General features: G+C 34.8%; 1 protein-coding gene across 6 annotated transcripts in view; it reads left to right on the forward strand.

Annotated features, from left to right (window-relative positions):
* SH3GL3 (SH3 domain containing GRB2 like 3, endophilin A3) overlaps window positions 1–22,073 on the forward strand; it is a 161,613-nt gene that overhangs the window by 29,401 nt on the left and 110,139 nt on the right. Inside the window, exon 1 of one of the 6 annotated variants that reach the window (XM_074233977.1) lies at window positions 13,606–13,638. The exons of the other annotated variants lie outside the window; for them this stretch is intronic. Within the exon in view, the coding sequence (XP_074090078.1) occupies window positions 13,621–13,638 (18 nt within the window). The 5' untranslated portion in view covers window positions 13,606–13,620. Of the gene's footprint in view, window positions 1–13,605; window positions 13,639–22,073 lie in introns of those variants that run through there. 6 annotated transcript variants of the gene reach the window in all.

The following is a 22,073-nucleotide window of genomic DNA, read 5'->3' on the forward strand; positions in this document are numbered from 1 at the left end:
AGAAAGGCAGAAATCAATTCCTGTTCTCAAGAAGCTTCTGTTCTCATGGGGTGAAAATAAGAAAATAATTATGTACACACAAGATAATAGATAAGATAAATTAAGGTTAATCTCAGGCAAGGTATTATCAGTAAAGACTTCTTGAAGAAGATGGAATTTTAATTGGATCTTGAAGAAAGCAATAAAAGCCAGGAGGTGGTGATGAGGTAGGAAAGAATTCCAGGTATGGGGTCAGACTGTCAAAAGAGTCAGGTGCTTAGGAACATTAAGGAGACAATGTCACTGGATTATAGAATATCTGGAGGAAAAAAATCAAGGTATAAGAAGACTGAAAAGCTCCGAAGATTTTTAAAAATAATATAGCATTTTAGGTTAAACCATTGTTCTGAAAAATAAAATAAGAATAATCACAATCATTTTTCCAGTTCAGATCAGCTTAGGGAGTTTTTCAGACACTGGGGATATGGTCTAGTCAGAAGCATGAAACATGGAGCACAGTAGATACTGAGGCTATATTCATCTGGGCAATAAGAGGTCCCAAACTCACTTAGAGGACCCAATCTTGTGCAAAGTACAGGAATAGATGTCAGCTGGCAACGCTGTCACTACCCAGTTCTGGTTCAAAGATCCAGATTAGACTGAAGAGGGGACCTGAGTTTAATTGTGGCATTTCAAAATTAGGAGGAGTTGTGGGTCTTAAGTTATGTCCTGAGTGAGGAGCAAGTCCAGAAGTGAGTAGCAGATATTTGGCTCTAAAGCCAAGAGCTGGTTGGGGTCTTATTCAGTCTCTAGATTGAAGAGGATAACCAGGACAGAAGGAGTCTCAAACTCATCAGTGAGTAATGGAAGGGTATCTACCCCAAACATGTGAAGTCTTCCATTGGTGGAATGGGTGGAGAAGAACAATTTGTTCTACTGGCCATGAAGCCAGCTGAAGCAAGTGCTATGGAGCACATAGAGCTTGGATCAGACGTTGAAGATGCCAAGGTCATTCACTGCACATAGAGTTATCACAAGTTATCTTGTCTTGTTATGCTGATCATGATGACTTTGGAAGACAGAGTGAGGCAGTTGATTTCATGCAGCTCTACCTCACTTAAATCCAATTTACACATGCAAGAAAACACATCACTCATAATCATTCCTCAAAGTCCTATGTTGACAGGCAAGTGATGAAGTAGCAGGTGTGGATACAGTGGAAGCTGTAGTCACAACCCTACACAAGGTGGCCCAGAGTCATAGGATGATTTCTCCACTGAAAGCAGCAGGGGGATTTGGCAGCCCCCTGGGTGACTAAGCGGTCCCTTTTAGGATCAAACAGCTCATCTCCTGATGTGAGAAGGGGACTAGAAAAGGTGCTCTAAAAATTGTCTGCTTACCCAACCCTGATCTGATTACAGCACCAGGTGGGGAAATCCCACAGTGCAGTAGAGTCATAAAAAAAAAAATCTAAAAAAATTCTTCAAAGAAGATTCTGTTCATTTCAGTGCATTGATCATGCTCACACTCATAGCCAACAGAAGATCCAATAGACCTGAAAGATGAACAGCTCTCATTGCAAGACAACTCAGCAGATATATCCAAACAGCAGCCCTGAGTGAAACAAGGCTGGCAAATGAAGATCGGATGACTGAAGTTGGAGCTAGATACATGTTTTGTTTTTTTTTTTTTTTTGAGTGGCTACAATGAAAGGGAATGCCATGAAGCTGGAGTAGGTTTTGCAATCAAAATTAAACTAGTGAACATTCTTGAATGCCTACTAAAAGGACTGAATGACAGGCTCATGGCAATGAATTGTGTCAATGAAATTGCCACTTCCAGGAAAACACCATGCTACCATCATTAGTGCCTATACTCCTACCATGAAGAACACTGAAGAAGTTAAAGAAAAATTTTATGAAGACCTGGAGATCCTTATCATCAATATACCAAAAGAGTACAATCTTATAATACTGGGTAACTTTAATGCCAGTGTAGGCTCAGATTACCAGACGCTGCAGGGAGTTCTTGGGAGGAATGAAGTTGGGAACAGCAACAACAGTGTCATCTTCTACTGAAGACTTGTGCATCTCCTGACTTCCTCATCACAAACAATCTTCTGTTTACCTAAATGCAATAAAACTTCCTGGATTCACCCTTGTAGCAAACATTGGCATCTATTAGACTATGTGATTGTAAGGAGAAGAAATAGACAAGATATAAGAGAGTCAAGGGCAACATGTGGTGCAGAGTGCTGGACTGATCATATACTGGACTCTAAGCTAAATATTCACATTCAACCAAAATGGTGGTTCTCAGGCAAAATCATTACTAGAAGAATTAATGTCAGGAGATTAGAGTATCTCTCTGAGCAGGAACAGTTTGTTGCTAACTTGGAGGGAAAACTGAGCAAACACACAAGTGGCAACAGTGGAGCAGAATAGAAGTGGGCAGTTTTCAGAGATCTGGTGTACAGCACTGCATTTGTTCGTCTAGGCAAACACCAAGACTAGTTTGATGAAAATGATGGGGAAATACAGAAGCTGCTAAATGGAAAGCAAAAACTCCACAGGGTTTACCAGCAGGATAGTTCATCAGTTTCCAAGAAGGCAGCATTTAATTCCATCAAATGAAAAGGCCAAGTAAAACTTAGAGAGATGTAGGATTCTTGACTCAGTAAGAAGGCAGATGAAATACAATTTTATGCAGACAGTAACAAACCAAAATGCTTTTATGATTCCCTGAAGACTAGTTATGGGCCAAAGACATATGGTACATCTCAACTACTCAGTGCTGATGGATCCACATTGATTATTGATAGAGATATTATTCTAGAGTGATGGACTGAACACCTCCATAGTGTTCTTAACAGATCATCATCAATCAATGCAAAAGTCATTGACCATTTACCTCAAGTTCAAGTCAATGAGTCTCTAGCTGAAGTTCCAACTGAAGAAGAGATCTTGAATGCCTTAAGGCTCCTTTAAAGTGGCAAAGCACCTAGTGCTGATTTTATTCCAGCTGAGATCTACAAGGTCCATTGCTCATCCAAAAACTGACTGAAATTTTCCAGGTTATATGATATAAAGAAGTTACCCCCAAGAATTCAAGGATGCCTTCATCATCTTTCTCTATAAAGGTAAAAGGAATAGATTGTCCTGTGGCAATCACAGGAGTATTTCTCTTCTAGTCATTGCTGTAAGATTCTTGCCAGAGTCCTTTTCAACAGGCTGATTCTTCATCTGGAAGATGGTTACCTCTCTGAGAGCCAGTGTGGCTTCAGAAAGGATAGAAGAACAATTGATAGGGTATTTGCTTCCCTAAAGCCCCAGGTAAAATGCCAGAAACAGAACAGAGATCTGTATACATCATTTGTAGATCTAACCAAGGCCTTTGATACCATCAGTTGCTTGCCTGAGTTCTAGATAGTGGACAATGCTCTTGAGATTTTCCAGTCACCAATGGAGTAAAACAAGGATGTCCTTGCTCCCATACTTTTTAGCATGGTGTTTTCAGCTATGCTATTAAACACCTTCACTAAGGATGAAAATGACCTCGAGGTCAGCTATTGCACCGATGGCAAATTCTTCAATTTGAAAAGGATACAAGCCAAGACCAAAGTGGAGGGAGTGTTAGTGCAGGATCTTCTTTTTGTGGATGATTGTGCACTCAATGAAGTCTCTGAAGCTGAGATGCAACGAAGAACGGATTGATTTTCTTCTGCTTATGCTAATTTGGTTCTAACAATTAACACCAAGAAAACATAGGTGCTCCATCAGCCAGCACCACATCATCCATTTATGGAACCATCAACTACAGCAAATGGAGAAATTTTGAGTAATGTGGATAAGTTCACCTCCCTTGTCAGTGTTCTTTCCAGGGAGGTGCACATTGACAATGAGATTGACACATACATTTGCCAGAGCTAGCACAATATTTGAGTGACTCCAGAAGAAAGTGTGAGAGCAAAGAGATATTAGACTAACTACAAAATTGAAGCCATTGTGCTGACTTCATTGCTATATGCCTGTGAAACCTGGATGGTCTACCAGCGTGATGTCAATTGGCAGGAGAAGATATCAGACACTGAGGTCCTTTCTGGAACTAAACTGCCCAGCATTCCAACATTACCACAATTATGATGGGCTGGGCACATTGTTAGAATGCCAGAAGTATGCTTGCCAAAAAAACCAAAAAATTTATTTTAAAGAGAACTCACACAGGGCAATAGCTCACAGTGGAGTCAGAAGAAGTGATACTGAGACGCCTTGAAGGTCTCATTGAACAACTTAAGAATTGGGGCAGCTAGGTGGTACAGAGGATAGAGCACCGGCCCTGCAGTCAGGAGTGCCTGAGTTCAAATCCAGCCTCAGACACTTAATAATTACCTAGCTATGTGGCCTTGAGCAAGCCACTTAACCCCATTACCTTGCAAAAAAACCTTAAGAATTGATTGTATATCATGGGAGACACTGGCACAGGACCACCTAGCTTGGCATGCCCTTATCAGTGAGGGTGCTGCACTCTATTAGGAAGACAGAATTGAAGAAGCTCAAAAGAAAAGTGACATATGTAAGTTTAGAGAACCCATCCCAGTTTTTATATGGATTGTTTGTGCTTGACCTGTGGTAGAGCATTCTGAGCTCATATTGGAGTGATCAGCCACAGTCAGATACACTGTAATTTATCTTTAAAATAGTGATGTCATTTTGGTCTTCTTCTTTGATAACAAAGGACAAGAACCAGGACAGAAATTCAAGAGCAAAGGAAATCTTGCATCCTGTCACTCTGAAATAACAAGCTTTCTAGCTGGCTGCTGATGGTAACTGAGTTCAGCAAAAGTCTACTATAACTCCAAATAAGCATGTCAGTAGATGTGTCACTCAGTCCCAAACCCACGTTGGAAACTTGGAGAGCCTAAATGAAACAAGCAGTGATAAAACTTTGTTCTGGATAAGACTAACTTTGGGAACACTGAAATCTTGCATGTCCCTAACCTGAGCTGTTTCTGAAATCCTGGAATAGCCCAACATTTTTTTACTCTAATAAAGCAACAGAAGAAAGATCCAAAAAGATATGAACACAGTTCAGACATCCCTAATAGAAGATCTAAGAGGTGGACTCTAAGTTCAAAGTCTAGAATTAGGCTAGAAGAATGTGAAAAAAAGCATAATGAATTGTGTCAGGGATATACAAGATAATTCCAGAAGAATGAATCAGCATCATCATCATCATCATCATCATCATCATCATCATCATCATCATCATCATCATCTCAAAGCCTCAAAGAAAATTTAGCTTTGACACAAGATTAGAATTCCTGCCAGAGACAGAGCTAAAGTTAAAAAATATTTAAAAAATCAACTGAGGAAAATAGAAGTGATAGGAAGCAGTATAGTTGAACTCTCCTTCATAAAACTTGTATCTCATCAAATCCAGATGGGAAAATCTGGAAACAGTCTTAATCAGTTCTGCAGCAACTCAGTAGGTAGATGGATGGTTAGATCTGTGAACCCTGGGGATGTGGTTGGGCCAGCAGCAAGTTTTTCTCAGAGCACAGCACCCAGGGAGAAATTGTGTGCCAGGGCTAGAGGAAGTATCAGACCCACACACAGGCATTGGTACAGGGACAGGTACAAACTAACACTTTTGTTGCTCACTATCCTTTTAAGGTAGTCTTTGATTCAGGATATGCTGAGAAGGGACCTTGTGCACAAGGTGATGTTCCCAAATTAGGATGGGCTTGGATGGTGTAACAAGAAAAGTAGTTCAGAAGCCAGGAGCAGTAGCATGACTCAGACTCCAGCCCAGAGCAAGATAATATTTCCAGAATCTGAACCAAATTGTAGAGGAATATCCAGGGAGGAATCCTAAAGTGATTACATTTCTGATAACTTTGAACCAAGAAAGTTGAGTCTAGCAGCAGTCTGTTCTTGATCAGATCCAAATCCCCTGTCAAGAACTTGTAGAACTCAGATCAAGATGGGTGGCAAACAGATTTTGCCCTGAATCAAACCACTTAGGGAACACTGAAAACTTGCAGGTCCCCAGTCTCTCTAAAATTGTGAAATTACACAATAGCTCAAGAAAGCAGCAACTACCAGTCTCCAGATCTTCCTTTAAAAAGTACCACATACCCAAAAGAGAATGAATCCAAAATGCCTACAAGCAGAGTTTCAGAGAAAAACACAACTTTGTTTAAAAAACGAACTATAATTCCTGGAAGAGGTAAAGCAAGATCTTGAAAGAGATAAAATGTTTTTATAGATGAGAATGTTTGAGAAAGAAATTGGGAAATAAATGAATGCTATGGAGGAAAAGAGTTGGCAAGGGAATGTCTTGATACAAGAGGTCCAAACATTCCTGATGAAAAGACCAGATTGTACAAGTCGACATCTGTATAAATGAGGAAGGGTTTGGAGTTATCATAACTCTTGAATCTCACTTTTATCCTACTAGGCAAGAAAAGTAACTAAAGTATGAACACTCACAAAATTGAGTACAGAAACTCATTTCACCCAACAGAATTAAGAGTGAAAAAGTAGAAGGAGATTTGGAGAACTGGAGGAAGGGAAAATTAAGGAATGGATTAGAACAAATTCTAAGACTGTACAAAAATATTTATAGTTTGTTGTGAGGCAAGAAATGAGAATTGGAGAGTGGTTGGATAAATGTGATTGAATACTATTGTGCTGAATTCTTATCAGCTTAATGATACCAACCATGATTCCTGAGACTAATGAATGGAACATGGCATACATACACCTCATAGAGAAGTGAAGCAGAATGAGACATCTTAAAAAAAAAACATGGCAATGTAGAAAGTAGTTTTAGTTGACTATATGTGGTTGTAATTAGTTTTCTTTTGGGGTAGAGCAGAGTGGGTTAGTCTGGAAGAGTGAGACAATGATGGATTTTGATTGATTGAAGCAAATATTTAAAAAATAAGAGTGTTAGATGAAAAATGGGAAAAAGAAATGAGAGTTGTGGAAGAATTGAAAATAGAATTAGCAACTTAAAACAAGAGTTAAAAAATATAAAAATATCTCCATGAAAATTATAATGTACTAAATAGAAATTATTGACCCCACAAGACAAGAAATATTAAAGCCAAAAAACTGGAAAACGAAAAGAAAATTTCAGGTATCTCAGAGTAGAAACAACTGACTGGAAAACAGTAAAGACATATTTCCAGAAACAGAATCAGAATCAAAAGGACCACTTTGAAACCATGACCAAAAGGGAAAAAAAAGACCATATCATTAAAGAAAGCTGACCAGATTTCTAGGAACCAGAGAGCAAAGTAAAAATAGAGGGATCCACCAATTGCCTCCTAAAAGACATCTCCAAATAAAAATTCACTAGAATATTATAGCTAAAATCTGAAGCTTTCAGGTTAAAAAGAGTGCAAGCATCCAGAAAGAATTCAAGTACTGAGGAGAATGAGCACTTATCACACATGATTCAGCAGCCACCACTAAGAAGTCATGACTAAAGATATAGGCTAATAACCAAGAATAATTTACCTGGTAAAACTGAGTATAATTCTAAAGTGTGAAACAGAAGACTTCCCAATATTTATAATGACAGTTGCAGAGAAACTATGAAATACAAATGAATGAAGAGGAACACAAAAAGGTAAATATGAATAAGAAAGAATAAGAAACTATTTTTATTCTAATATGAAGAATACTTAAATGTGATCACTTAGAATCATATTGTCATCAAGGACCATAAAGGTAATCTGACAATGATGATGTTTGTCTTTTGTTCTCAAAGACCATGACATCAGAGAGGTGATGTCATGTCAAGTTTATGAATTGGATTTGAGTTGAGGGGGTGCTGTGCTAGGTCACCAGCCTCACTTTCTTCTCCATAGTCATCTGGATCCAGTGGCCAAATATGAACCAGGATGGCTGGAGAGGTTCCTGGATGTAAGGCAGTCAGGGGTAAATGATTTGCCCAAGGTCACACAGCTAGTAAATGTCTGAGACTGGAATCTAATTCTGGTCCTCCTGACTCCAAGGTGAGTGCTCTATTCTCTATGCCATCTGGGAGCAGTTTGCTGTGTTCCTTTTTGTTTGTTTTTTTAAGAATTGAAAAATGTTTTATATCCATAATTTCATTTGAGTCTCACAAATGCTCCTGTTTTGGAGGGGCCCATCAATTCCAGTTTAAGAATCCCTGGGTTAAATGCTTTCTAAAGTCACTCTTAGTTCTAAATCTATTATCCAATGTTTTAATAGCATACTATCAACTATCTATGTCAACATTTAAAGCTAAGTACATTTGAGAGACATTTTTTGAAGAGGATAGAACTGGCCTCACCAAGGAAGAAGCTGATACCTATCTTATGAAGAAGGAAACAAGGTATTCCTAGTTTCAGAATATTTGAGAACAGATGGACAACAGGAGATCCTTATCTTCTTTTATACATTTTTTTAAAAAAATTAATAATTATTTTATTTTTCCAATTACATGCAAAGGTAGTTTTCAAAATTCATCGATTTGCAAGCTTATGAGTTCCACATTGTTTATCATTCTTCCTTCCCTTCCTCCTCCTCATGGAGGTGAAAATATGGTAAAAGTTACACATTAGCAATCATGTTTAATATATTTCTTGATTAGTCATGTTGGAATTAGTTAACATGAATTGGTCAAAAGGAATTAGAAGGGGGGAAATCATGAGTAAGAAAAAAAAGCATAAGTTTTAAAAAAGTGAATATAGCTTGCTTTGCTCTGCATTCAGACTCCATAGATTTTTCTCTGGATGTGTATGACATTTTCCATAACAGGTCTCTCAAGATTGTCCTTGCTCACTGCGGAGGAGCTTCATCCATCATAGTTGATCATCTTACAATGTTATTAAAGTGAATAATGTTCTTTCAGTTTAGCTCACTTCACTCAGCAGCAATTCATGTAAATCTTTTCATGCTTCTCTAAAGTGTAACTGCTCTTAATTTCTTACAGAATAATAGTACTCCATTAGCATTATATACCATGATTTCTTCAGCCATTCCTCAATTGATGGGCATCACCTCAAATCCTCACTACAAAAACAACTGCTATGAATATTTTCAAACTTTCCATTTTTTATATTTTCTTTGGGATATAGCTCTAGTAGTGGTATTGATAGATCAAAGGGTTTTCAGTTTTATGGTCTTTTGGGTATAGTTCCAAATTGCTCTCTAGATTGTTTGGATCAGTTTACAAGTCCACTAACAGTACATGAATGTCCCAATTTCTCTATATCCTCTCCAAACACTGATCATATTCTTTTTTTGTCATATTGGCCAGTCTGATTAGTGTGAGTAGTTTTAATTTGCACTTCTCTAATCAGTATTGATTTGGAGCATTTTTTTTCCTATGACTATAAATAGCTTTAAATTTCTTCATCTGAAAACTACCTGTTCATACATATCCTTTGATCATTTATCAACTGGAGATTAACTTGTAATCTTTGAAATTTGATATAGTTCTCTCTATATTTTAGAAATGAGTCATTTATAGAACTACTTAGTGTGAAAATTGTTTCCCAGCTTTCTGAATTCCTTCTGATCTTGGCTGCATTGTTTTTAATAGTGCAAAAACCTTTTAATTGAATATAGTCAAAATCATCCATTTTACAATTTATAATGTTCTCTGTCTCTTGTTAGTTCATAAATTTGTCCCCTCTCCATAGAGCCAACAGAAATAATATTTCTGTTCTCTTAATTAGTCTATGATATCATCCTTTAGGTCTAAATCCTGTACCCATTTTGACCTTATATTGGTTGAAGCTGTGAGATGTGGATCTTTGCCTAGATTTTGCCATACTATTTTTCAGTTTTCCCAACAGTTTTTGTCAACTAGTGAATTCTTATCCCAGAAGCTAGGGTCTCTGAGTTTACCAAACAATAGGTTACTATTGTCATTTACTAGAATCTTTTGTACCTAGTATATTCCACTGATTCTTTTCTCTGTTTCTTAGCCAGTACCAGACAGTTTTTATGACTACCTCTTTATAATATAGTTTTAGATCTGGTATAGCTAGGCTACCTTCATTTGTAATATTTTTTCATTGAATCCCTTGATAGTCTTGACCTTTCTAGATGAATTCTAGATTAATTTTTTTTCTAATTTTAAAATAATTTTTGGTGGTTTGACTAGTATGGCACTGAATAAGTAATTTAATTTGGATAGTATAGTAATTTTTATTATAATAGCTCAGGCTAACCATGAGCAATTGACAGTTTTCCAGTTATTTAGATCTGATTTTATTTGTGTGAAGTATTCTGTAATTTTGTTCATCTAGCTTCTGGATTTGCCTTGGTTGGTAGATTCCTAAGTGTTTTATTTTGTCTACAATTAACTTTAAATGGAATTCCTCTTTCTGTCTCTTGCTCTTGGGCTTTATTGGCCATATATTGAAATTCTGATTATTTGTTTGGGTTTATTTTATATCCTACTAAATTTGTTAATTGTATCAAGTAGTTTTTTTATTTGATTTTTTTTAGGGTTCTGTAAGTATACCATCATATCTTCAACAAAGTGAAAGTTTTGTTTCCTCATTGCCTATTCCAATTCCTTCATTTTCTTTTTCTTATAGTTCACATTTCTAATATAATATTGAATAGTAGTGGTGATGGGCATTCTTGTTTCATCCCTTATTTTATTGGAAATGTTGGGTTTATCCTCATTACATACAATACTTACTGTTGGTTTTAGATATACTAATCATTTTAAGGAAAACTCCATTGATTCCTAAGCTCTTAGATGTTTTTAATATGAATGGGTGCTGTATTTTGTCAAAGACTTTTTCAACATCTATTGAGAAAATAATATGATTTTTGTTAATTTTGTTAATGATATGATCAATTATGTTGATTGCTTTCCTATTATTGAATTATCCCTGTATTCCTGGTTTAAATCTTGTCTGATCATGGTATATTAATTTAGGAATAACTTATAGTCTCTTTGCTCAAATTTTATGTAAAATTTTTGCATCAATATTAGGATGATTGGTCTATAATTTTCTTTGTCTGTTTTGGCTCATCCTGGTTTAGATATTAGCATCATATTGATGTCATAAAAGAAACTTGACAGAACTCCTTCTTTACCTGTTTTTAAAAATAGTTTATATAGAAATGGAAAATTCAATTGTAAACTCATCTGACCCTGGAGATTTTTTCTTAGGGACTTTATTGATTTTTTTTTCAATTTCTTAAATGTGGTTATTTAAATATTTTATTTCAGCTTCTGTTAATCTGGGTAGCATTTATTTTTGTAAATATTCATTTCACTTAGATTGTCAAATTTGTTGGCATACAGTTAGGCAAAACAGTTCTGAATTAATTACTTCAATTTCCTCCTCATCAGCGGTGTAGTCACCATTTTCATTTTTGATACTGGTAACTTGCTTTTCGTCCAGTTTTTAATGAGATTAACCAAAAGTTTAATGTATTATAAGTTTATTTTTTATATAAAATCAACTCAGTTTTCTTTACTCAATAGTTTTCTTTTAATATTTTCAATTTCTCCTTTCATTTTCAGAATTTCTAATTTGTTATTAAATTGGGGGTTTTTAATTTGTTCTTTTTCTATCTTTTTTTAGTTACATGCCCAATTCATTGATCTTATTTTTCTCTATTTTATTCATATAAGCATAGAGATATAAAATTTCCCCTAAAAACTACTTTGACGGCAATCCACAAGTTCTTGTAAGATGTCTTATTGTTGTCATTGTCTTGGATGAAATTGTTGATTAGTTCTGTGACTTGTTGTTTGGTTCACTTATTCTTAAAGTTAAGCTATTTAGTTTCCAAATAATTTTAAATTTATCTTTCCTTAACCTTTTTTAATGTAAATTTTTATTGCATCACGATCCTAAAATGATGCATTTAATATTTCTGCTTTTTGGCATTTGATTGTGAGTTTTTTAATGACCCAGTATATGGCCATTTTTTGTGTAGGTTCCATGTACTGTAGAGAATATTCCTTTTGATCCCCATTCAGTTTTCTCCATAGTTCTATCATATCTAAATGCTCTAAAATTCTGTTTACCTTCTTCTTTCTTATTTTGTGGTTAGATTTATCTACTTCTGAGAGAGGGAGGTTGTGGGTCCCCCACTATTGTAGTTTTGCTGTCTATGTCTCTCTGTAACATGTTTACTTTCTTCTCTAAAAATTTGGATGCTATACCACTTGGTGCATATGTGTTTAATGTTGATATTGCTTCATTGCCTATGGTACCTTTTAGGAAGATGCATTTCCTTTACTTACTTTGAGATCAGTATTGCTACCCCCTCCCTTTTTTGCTTCAGATCTTTGCTTCCAATGTGTTTTCTGTAAACAGCATGTTGGAGTTCACTCTACTATCTGCTTCTATTTTATGGGAGAGTTCATTCTATCACCTTTACTGTTAAGATTACTAACTCTTTATTTCCCTCCATGCTATCTTCTTTTTATACTATTCTCTTTCCTCACCATTGTTTTGCTTCAGACTGCTGCCTCTCCATCAGCCATTCTTTCTATCAGACCTTTTCTCTTTCCCCTGTTTAATTTTTTAAATTCTTTATCTTTACTTTTACTTTCACTCTCCCTTTTCAGTCCCTTCTTACCTTTTCTTTCCCTTACTCCTGCCCCTCCCCCCACCACTTCCCTGTAAGATTGGACAATGTTATTCCCTCTTTGGGTCAAATCTATGGAGAGTAAGATTTACTCAGTGCTCATCCCTCTCTCTTCTTTTCTTCTATTATAATAGGTCATTGTGCCTCTTCTAGTAGTGTCGTTTATACTCTAAAGCCTCTCCTCCTAGTAATCCTTCTTTTCATCTGTTGATTGTTTGAAATTTGTCTTGTACCTACATCCTCTATCAAGATTTACTCCTTTTATCTGTCCTTATATTCATTTTTTCTTTTTTTAAAATTTAAGGCATTGAGGTTAAGTGACTTGTCCAGGGTCACACAGCTAGGCAATTATTAAATGTTTGAGACCAGATTTGAACTCAGGTCCTCCTGACTCCAGTTCCAGTGCTATATATACTGCATCCACCTAGCTGCCCCCCTTATCAATTTTTAAGGGTTATTTGACTGATTTTCAAGCCTCATTACCTCATAATCACTTCATACCCACAGTCTCTATTCAAATACACTCCTCTCAACTGTCCCATTAGAAATATAATTCTCATGAGCTATAAGAACCATCAAATTATAATCAATTTATACCACCTCTCTTTCCAAGTATCTTCTGTGGAAATACAAATCTTATGAACTAAAGTGTCCTGTAAAGCAAAACTACTTCATGATCCATTTATAGCCATCCCCTCTAAGTACACTCCTTTCAACTATATTCAATTCTCATGAGCTAAAGTATCACTACAGCATCATCACTTTCATGATTAATCTATAACCAATATCCTCTCTCTAAGTACTTCTTTTATCTATATAGTTTATTGTTATTGACTTTCCCCTTTCTGTTTACCTTCTAGGTGGTGCAGTGAATAGAACCCAGGAATTGGAGTCAGGAGGACAGAGTTTGAATCCAACCTCAGACACTTGACACTAACTAGCTAAGTGATCTTTGACAAGTCACTTAACCTTGACTGCCTTGCATCCAGGGCTATCTCCAGTTATCCTGTTTCATATATGATCACTGGACCAGATGACTCTGGAGGAGAAAGTGAGTCTGGTGACTTAACAAAACACCCCCTCACTCAAATTCAGTTCACATACTTGTCATGGCATCACCCCCTGATGCTATGGTCTTCTTTGAAAATGAAGAACAAACATTTGAAAAACAGAATTTTCTGTTCAGTTCTAGTCTTTTTTTATCAGATTATTTTGAAATTCCTCTATTCCCTTGAAAATCCATCTTTTCCTTGAAAGAATATGGTGAATTTTGCAGGGTAGTTAGTTCCTGGTTTCATGTTTGCTCTCTGGCATATATTTCTGACCCTTTGATCCTTTAATATTGAAGCTGATAAGTCCTGTATAATCCTGATTGTGAATTCTTGGTTTTTAAATTGCTTCTTTTTGACTGCTTGTATTATTTTGTCCTTTAACTGAAAATTCTGAACTTTGATTACAGTAATTCTTGGAATTTTTATTGTGGGATTTCTTTCTGGGGGTGATCAGTAGCTTTTTTCAAACACATTTTGTCATTTTCTTTTAGGATATAAGGACATTTTTCCATGATAATTTCCTGAAAAATATAATTTTCAGGCTCTTTTTTGATTGAGCTTTTTCATGTAGGCCAGTAATTTGTAGATTAGCTCTGCTATATTTTTTTCCAGGTCAGTTTTTTTTCCTTATGAAGTGTTTTACATTTCCTTCTATTTTTAGTTTTGTTTGATGGAATCTTGGTGTCTCCATTTGTCTAATCTAATTTTTAGGGTTTATTTTCTTCAGTTAGTTTTTGTGTTTCCTTTTCTAGTTGGTTAATTTTACTTTTTGATGACTTATAGTCTTTTTACAGTTGATCATTATTACTTTTAATGTAGTTGATTTCAATTTTTCAAAATTCTTCTGCATGGCTTTATTTCTTTTCTCCATTTTTCTTTTCCCCCCTCTTCTTTGCTTTTGCTGTTTGTTTCTGCAAGGCAATGGGGTTAAGTGACTTGCCCAAGGTCATACAGCTAGGTAATTATTAAGTGTCTGAGGTCAGACTTGAACTCAGGTGGTCTTGACTCCAGGGCTGGTGCTCTATCCATTGCATTACCTAGCTGCCCCTCTTCTTTGGTATTTAAAATCTTTTTTGAGTTCTTCCAAGATCTTTTTTTGTATTTGAGACCAATTCATAAACTTCTTTGAGGCCTTACATTAGGCATTTTATCACTCCTTTCCTCTTCTGAGATGATATTTTTATGTGAATATCAGAACAATAGCTACCTATGGTTAGTACTTTGTTTTATTTTAAATCATTTTTAATAGTTGAGATTTATGCTCTGTTCCTGGGGCATGGATAGTATAGTCCCCAGCTTTTTGTGCTGGAACTGAGATCTGGGCACTGGCCTATCTCTTACCTATGGTTTTGCCTAATGTGCCTGTTTGTTCCCTCCTTTTAGGTAACCCTGGCTTTCTGCTTAGGGATGGTGTCACCTGTGTAGTAATTTGGTCCCTACTGTAGTTCCTCCAGGATACCTTGAGTTGAGAACTTATTTTTTTTGTGGGATGTGTTATATTTGTTGTGTTTTTGATGACCCTAAAAAAGAATAGAAAGGAAGGGAAATGGAATGTTATGGGAGGAAGTAAGGAAACAAGCTTTTTGCTTGTGTGCTTATTTTGTGCTAGGTACTATGCTATAAACCCTTTGTAAAATTTGAAAGTATCTAATTTGTGGAGAAAATTATCAGGGAAAATGATCTCATATAATCAAGATGTTAAAGTAGGAGACCATACTAAGGAGGATAGGGATGGAGGTGAGAAGTGAGCAGCACCTAAACCTAAACATCATCTGATGTCAAAGAAGGAAAGAATACACCCATGCAGAATTGAGTACAAAAATACATTTACTGGAAAACTGAAGGGAATGGGGTAGATATGAAGAAAGGTAGATTAAGGGAAAGATTTTTTGTTCAGTGGGATTAAGTGACTTTCCCAAGATCACACAGGTAATTATTATGTGTCTGAGGTTGGATTTGAACTCGGGTCTTCCTGACTCCAGTGCTGGTGCTCTATCTACTGTGCAACCTAGCTGCCCCCTTTTTGAGGTTTTCTTGGAAAGGATACCACACTGATTTGCCATTTCTTCACCAGTTCATTTTACTGATTAAAAAACTGAACCAAACAGCTAAAATGACTTCCCCAGGGTCACACAGCTACTAATTGTCTGAGGTCAGCTTTGCACTCAGACAGATTAGTCTTTCTGACTTAAGGTCCAGCATTCTATCCATTGTACCACCTTGCTCCTCTAGGAAAAGATTAGTCCTAAATAAAAAAAATGCTAAGAATTGGTCTCTGACAAGGGTTTAAGAGAAAGGATAAAAAAAACTGTTATTGAACATGAGGGAAAATAGAAGAGTCACCAGTAGTGAAAAGCCAGTTGCACCAAATTCAAAGCACTGGTGCTAAACATACACCTTTTCTCTTATCATTTTTGTTATAAAGATTGGGTAGGAAATAAATAGAAGGAAAAGTCTAAGAGAAGGGATGGAGGGAGACACAACACTAAAGTGACAAAGGAATGACATAAAACAGCTTGAAATAGAATGGATTAGAAAAAACTCCATTTCTTTAAAAGAAATACAATGAAAATATAATAAATTTCAGCAAGTTAAAATAATGGTCTGGAGCAGAATCTGTCATGCTTCATCTGCAGTAAAAAAACTCAGGAGCAGTAGTCATGATCTCAGACAAGACAACAGTAAAAATAGAACTAGTTGAAGGAGATAAATAGGGACATTATATTTTGGTGAATGGTATCAGTAACAATGAATTGATATCAGTAACCAAACATAGCATCTAAATACTCAAAGAAAAATTTGAGGGAGTTAAAAGAAGAAATCAGACAGTAAGATTATAATTGTAGAGAGCTTCAATTTATCCCTTGCAGACATGTTTAAATTCTATCAAAAAAAAAGAAATGTACCTGACAAGAATTTTAGAAAAATTAGGTATGCTAACTCTCTGGATATGGTTAAATGCTATTAGAAAAAGGGTATGCATATTTCTCAGCTTTCTATTTGTACCTTTGCAAAGCTTGTATTATGGCACAAAAATCTCACAAACAAATGTAGAAAAATGGTAATACTGAAACATTTTAATATATCACAATATAATAAAAAGTTACATTTGACAAGGGGCTATTTAAAATTACAGACATAATTCTAAAAAATGAATTGGTCAAAAAACATAGAAACAGTTGATAATTTCAATAAAGAGAATGACAAGAATGGGCCAACCTGCCAAAATTCTTGATATATAGACCTTTCAGGAGAAATTTATCAATAAATGCATCAATAAAAGAGACAGCTGATCAGTGGATTAAGTGTGCAACTAAAAAACTAAAAATTAGATAAATTATAAATCCCCAGTTAAACATCAAAATAAAGATCCTAAAAAACAAAGAAGAAATTAACAAAATTGAAAGCAAAAAATCAAACTGAATAATAAATTAAACTATGAGCTAGTAAGAAAGACAAACCATTAGCTAATTTAGTATGAGAAAACTAAATTATCAGTATCAAAAAATGGAAAAAGTGAATCAACCAATGAAGAAGAAATGAAAGAAATTACTGGAAATTTTCAGTTATGTGCCAATAAAACAAATTTAAATGAAGTGAATGAATATTTAGAAATGAATAAACTACTTATGTTAACAGAACAAGAAATAGAGAACTGAAATAACCCAAGTTTTAGTTAAAAGAAAGTTCCAAAAGGTAGAAAAACATACAAAAGAAATGCAGCTAAAATTAGAAGGGAAGCATGAAACTTAGGGAGGGGATTTGAATGAGTTTCTCTGGTTAAGAGAACATTCTCTGTCTCAGACTTGAGGTTTATAAGGAATTAATTCAAATTTGTAAGAGCCATTAAAATATTCAAATAGTCTTTAAAAAGATAATGACTATTCATTTTCACAGGAAAAATATTATCAATAAACTATATGAAGACAAAAAGCTTTAAACTTGTACTTATTAAATGCAGATTAAAGCTATTTAGATTTTGTTTCACATCTTTTATTTTGGCAAGGTTGACAAAAAAAGCAAATCAGCAAAGTTATTCTGCTGTGAGAAAACAGATATATTAATTTACCATTCACAGAACTAGGTAATTGTTCAGCCATTCTGGGAAGCAAATTTGGGAAACCTAGGAACAGTTGCATTAAATGATGCAGATTGAACTGCATAGGCCCAGGGGAAAATTTATACAATAGTAATATTATTGTAATGATAAATTTGAAAATTTTTAGTACTCTAATCAAAACCATTTCTGATGATTACAGAGGACTAATAAACTTACTACCCATCTCCTGAAGGAAATAGGTATTTATTAAGCACCCACTATATGTCCAGGCACTGTACTAAGTACTTTACAAATAATTTCTTATATGATCTTTAACAGCAACCTTGTGAGATAAGGTAATTGTCTTGGAGTATAGATGAAGGCATTTTTTGTGAATGTGGCCAAAAACAAAGAATTTATTTTGCTTGACAATATATGTTTTTAAAAAGGTTTTTTCCATTGGTAAAGGAGGGTTGGAAATCAGAGGTAGGAGACAAGATTATTTTCATTGGTTAAAAAAATTAAATAGGAAGAAGAAACAAATTCAATATGAAATTAAGTATCTTGATATAAACATAGCAGGGAACACAGGAATTAATATAATTTCAAAGCAATTTTTGCAGAAATAAAGTTGAGAATTTCCCCCTGCCGTTTTCTTTTTTTCTTTTTCTTTTTCTTTTTTTAGATTTCTCAAGGCAATGGGGTTAAATGGCTTGCCCAAGGCCCCACAGCTAGGTAATCATTAAGTGTCTGAGGTCAGATTTGAATTCAGGTACTCCTGACTCCAAGGCTGATGCTCTACTTACTGCACCACCTAGCTGCTGCCCCCCCCCATTTTCATAGTAAAAGAAAAGTTAGTTAACATTCTTGAGTCCTACCAATATAATAAAAATACAACACAAAATAGTCTGTGTATTTAATTCTATGCCATCTAAATTGTTAAGGCTATAGTTTGTTGAATTAGGCAAAATAATAAATTTCATATGAAAGTACGAAAAGATTATTAGGTGAAATATATTAGGTGAAATATATATATATATATATATATATATATATGTAAAAGATTATTAGGTGAAATATATTAGGTGAAATAACAAAAAATTAGTTACAAATGAGTGGAAGTTTGGCATTACCAAATAGCAAATTCTTTTTGAAAAATAGCAATTATCAAGAGTATTTGACATTAGGCAAAAAATAGGTCAGCAGACTAAATTAGATAAACAAAACATGCATTTATAGATCTAGCATCAGAAGGTAACTCAGAGAGTATAGAATCATAGGATCATAAATTTGAAGCTAGAAGGAATTTTTTTGGGGGGTTGCAAGGAAAATGGGGTTAAGTGGCTTGCCCAAGGCCACACAGCTAGGTAATTATTAAATGTCTGAGAATGGATTTGAACTCAGGTACTCCTGACTCCAAGGCCAGTGCTCTATCCACCTAATTGCCCCAGCTAGAAGGAATTTTAAAGATCAGTTGAGTTTCACATTTTTCTCCCTCCTCTTCCTTTCCCCTTCTTCCTGACAGAAAGCAATCTGATATAGATTATACATGTATAACTGTGTTGAAATATATCCATATTAATCATTTTGTGAAAGAAGAATCAAATCAAAAAGTCAAAAAAAACATGAGAGGGAAAAAATGTAATACATAAAACAAATTTTAAAAATTGAAATTAGTAAAAATTGAAATTGTTCTACATTTACACTCAGTAGTTCCTTCTCTGGATATAGATGGTCTTTTCCATCACAAGTCCTTTAGAATTGTTTTTGATTATTGTACTACTGAGAGGAGTAAGAACACCATGGCTGATCATCACACAATGTTGCTGTTTATAAAATGTTCTGGTTCTGCTCATTTCACTCAGCATCAGTTCATGCAATAATTCTGAAGTTTAAAGATCAATTGAGGAATAGTCCCAGAAAGTAAAGTGAATTGCCCAAACATACACGAACATATAATAAATGAAAAAGGTAGAATTTGAATCAAGGTTATATAACTCTAGAAACCCAAGAACATAAAACATGAAACATAAAAGGGGCCCTTTGACAGAAAAGAGAGCAGCATGCTGATTGAACTCAGGCTATCATTTTCACCTCCTCCTCCTAACCATCCATACAATCTTGGACTACACCTGAGGTCTCTTGGTAGGTGAATTTTTTCCTGCATTTTTCCAAAAATATGATATTCACCTCACTTACCAACCATATTCTTCTCCAAGTCAATTTGTGTTCATGTTCTGAGAGCTTATTTTGCTTATTTACAGGTATTCAAGGCTGCTGGCCATATGATAACTAGTATTTTTGTCTTTGTCTTTGCTTAGTATCCAGGAAAATAAAGATTATGTCTTTCCTCCTCCTTCCAAACTCACCTCAGCTCTCCAAAATGTTTTATCAAGTAGTAGATGAATAGAATTTCTTTGTTCTTCCTGTGATATTTTTGTCTTCAATAAGAAAAGTACTTTATAAAATTTAAGATATTTTCATTATTAATTGGAAGTTTTATGCTGAATGCATTCTTAAATAACCTACAATTCACTTGTCAAGGAGAAATTTGACTTCTAAAACCTTGGACAGAAGGATAATAGTGTTGTAAACAAATATACAATAGTGAGTTTATAATTCTTATTTATCATAGTGACTTAGGGAACTTCAAGTAATATCCTCACTAGACATTTGAAACCAAAATTACTTGTCATATAGCTGTAATGTATATATGAATACAAAATATTTACATTTTGTCACCTACATTGATGTTAATTATTTATTGAGATAATTCAGAACTATAAAAATTTAATTTGGTTGAAAAATGAGGGAAACCAGGAGACATATTTTCTGTAAAAGTTGGCTTTTTTGCCATTCATAATGTTTGTCCTTCATTTTTTTAAGAAAGCCATGACATCAGGGAGGTGATACCATGACAAGCATGAGAATTTGATATGAGTAAGGGGGTGGGGGACCATGTTAAGTCACCAACCTCACTTTCTCCTCTGGAGCCATCTGGATCTAGTAGCCAGATATGAATCAGGACAACTAGAGATGGCCTTGAATGTAAGGCAATCAGGGTTAAGTGTCTTGTCCAAAGTCACACTGCTAGTAAGAGTCAAGTGGTCAGATATGAACTTATGTTTTTCTGACTCCAAAGCCAGTGCTATTTCCATATCCTAACTGCTATTCATTGCATATCTGTCCCTCACTATGGAAACATTGCCTACTCAGCTGTCTGGATTCTTTCTACTTCACTGAGCTTTGTTTTTATTTTAATTTTTCTTGCTTTATCTTCCCCTCCTTTTTCTTAAAAAAAAAATTAGTAATTTTTCTGTCTTGTTGATTTTCTATTTTTCTTTGGTTTCAAAGACTAATTCTTGGCCTAGACAGTTTGTCATGTCTTTTCAATATGTCTATGATTAATATTCTTTTTATTTTGAAGATATGTTCTGAGTTTATAACCCTTTTCTTTCTTAAGAATATACCGTGACCAGTTTTCAGCTTTGTTAACCTACATGCAATTGAATAATAGCAACAAAAAAATTTCTGATTTTATTTGAACAAGGAAAAACAATATATGGCCTAGAGATTATTAAGGTATTTCCTACTAAGAATATGTGGACCAGATGATAACTTTTTGAATTGCCAGATGTGCATATTTTAGGTGAAGCTAGTATATTTATGCTTCCCAGGAGACTTCAAGTTCTTTGAAAACACAAATGGGCTAAAGTTAAAGTAACTGAACAGGTGTTTAGAGTATGTCATCAGAATAAGGATAGTGTGGCATTAGAGAAGAATGAACAAAGCTTTGCAAAGAACAAATCCTGACAGATTAATTCATTTTATTTCTATGGTGGTGATAAGCCTGGTAGACTTATTTTAACAAGATTTTTATATTATCACTCATGACCAACTTGTGGAATTGGGTAATTTGGTTTATATCATATTGTTTTGGTAGGAAAGTATTAAGTAATAGAAAATGAAATTGAAGAGGGTCTGAGAGTTATTAGATGATACTAACATTTGATATGCATATAGCACCTTAAGATTTGTAGTTTACATATATTGTTCCATTTGATTCATATTGACTTTGTGATGATAGATGGGTAATATATTATGCCCATTTTATACGTGGAAAAACTAGGTTCTTCCATGTTAAGGATGGCAGAATGAAGAACAAAGTGTGGTTGTTGCAGAGCCTGCATGAAGAAAAACCTTCATAGCAATTGGAACTATTCAAAAGGTAGAATAGATTGCCTCAGAGTATAGGGATAATGGAAGTCTTCAAGTGGCATTCTGATGATTGTTAGGAATATTTTAGAGAATTGCCTATAAGTTTCCTTCTAATTCAAATCTACCTAAAGTCACATAGTTAATAAATGATAGAGGTTAGCTTTGAACATGGTTCTT

The sequence above is a fragment of the Macrotis lagotis genome, chromosome 4, assembly GCF_037893015.1.
Source record: "Macrotis lagotis isolate mMagLag1 chromosome 4, bilby.v1.9.chrom.fasta, whole genome shotgun sequence".
In the NCBI taxonomy this organism is placed as follows: domain Eukaryota; kingdom Metazoa; phylum Chordata; class Mammalia; order Peramelemorphia; family Peramelidae; genus Macrotis; species Macrotis lagotis.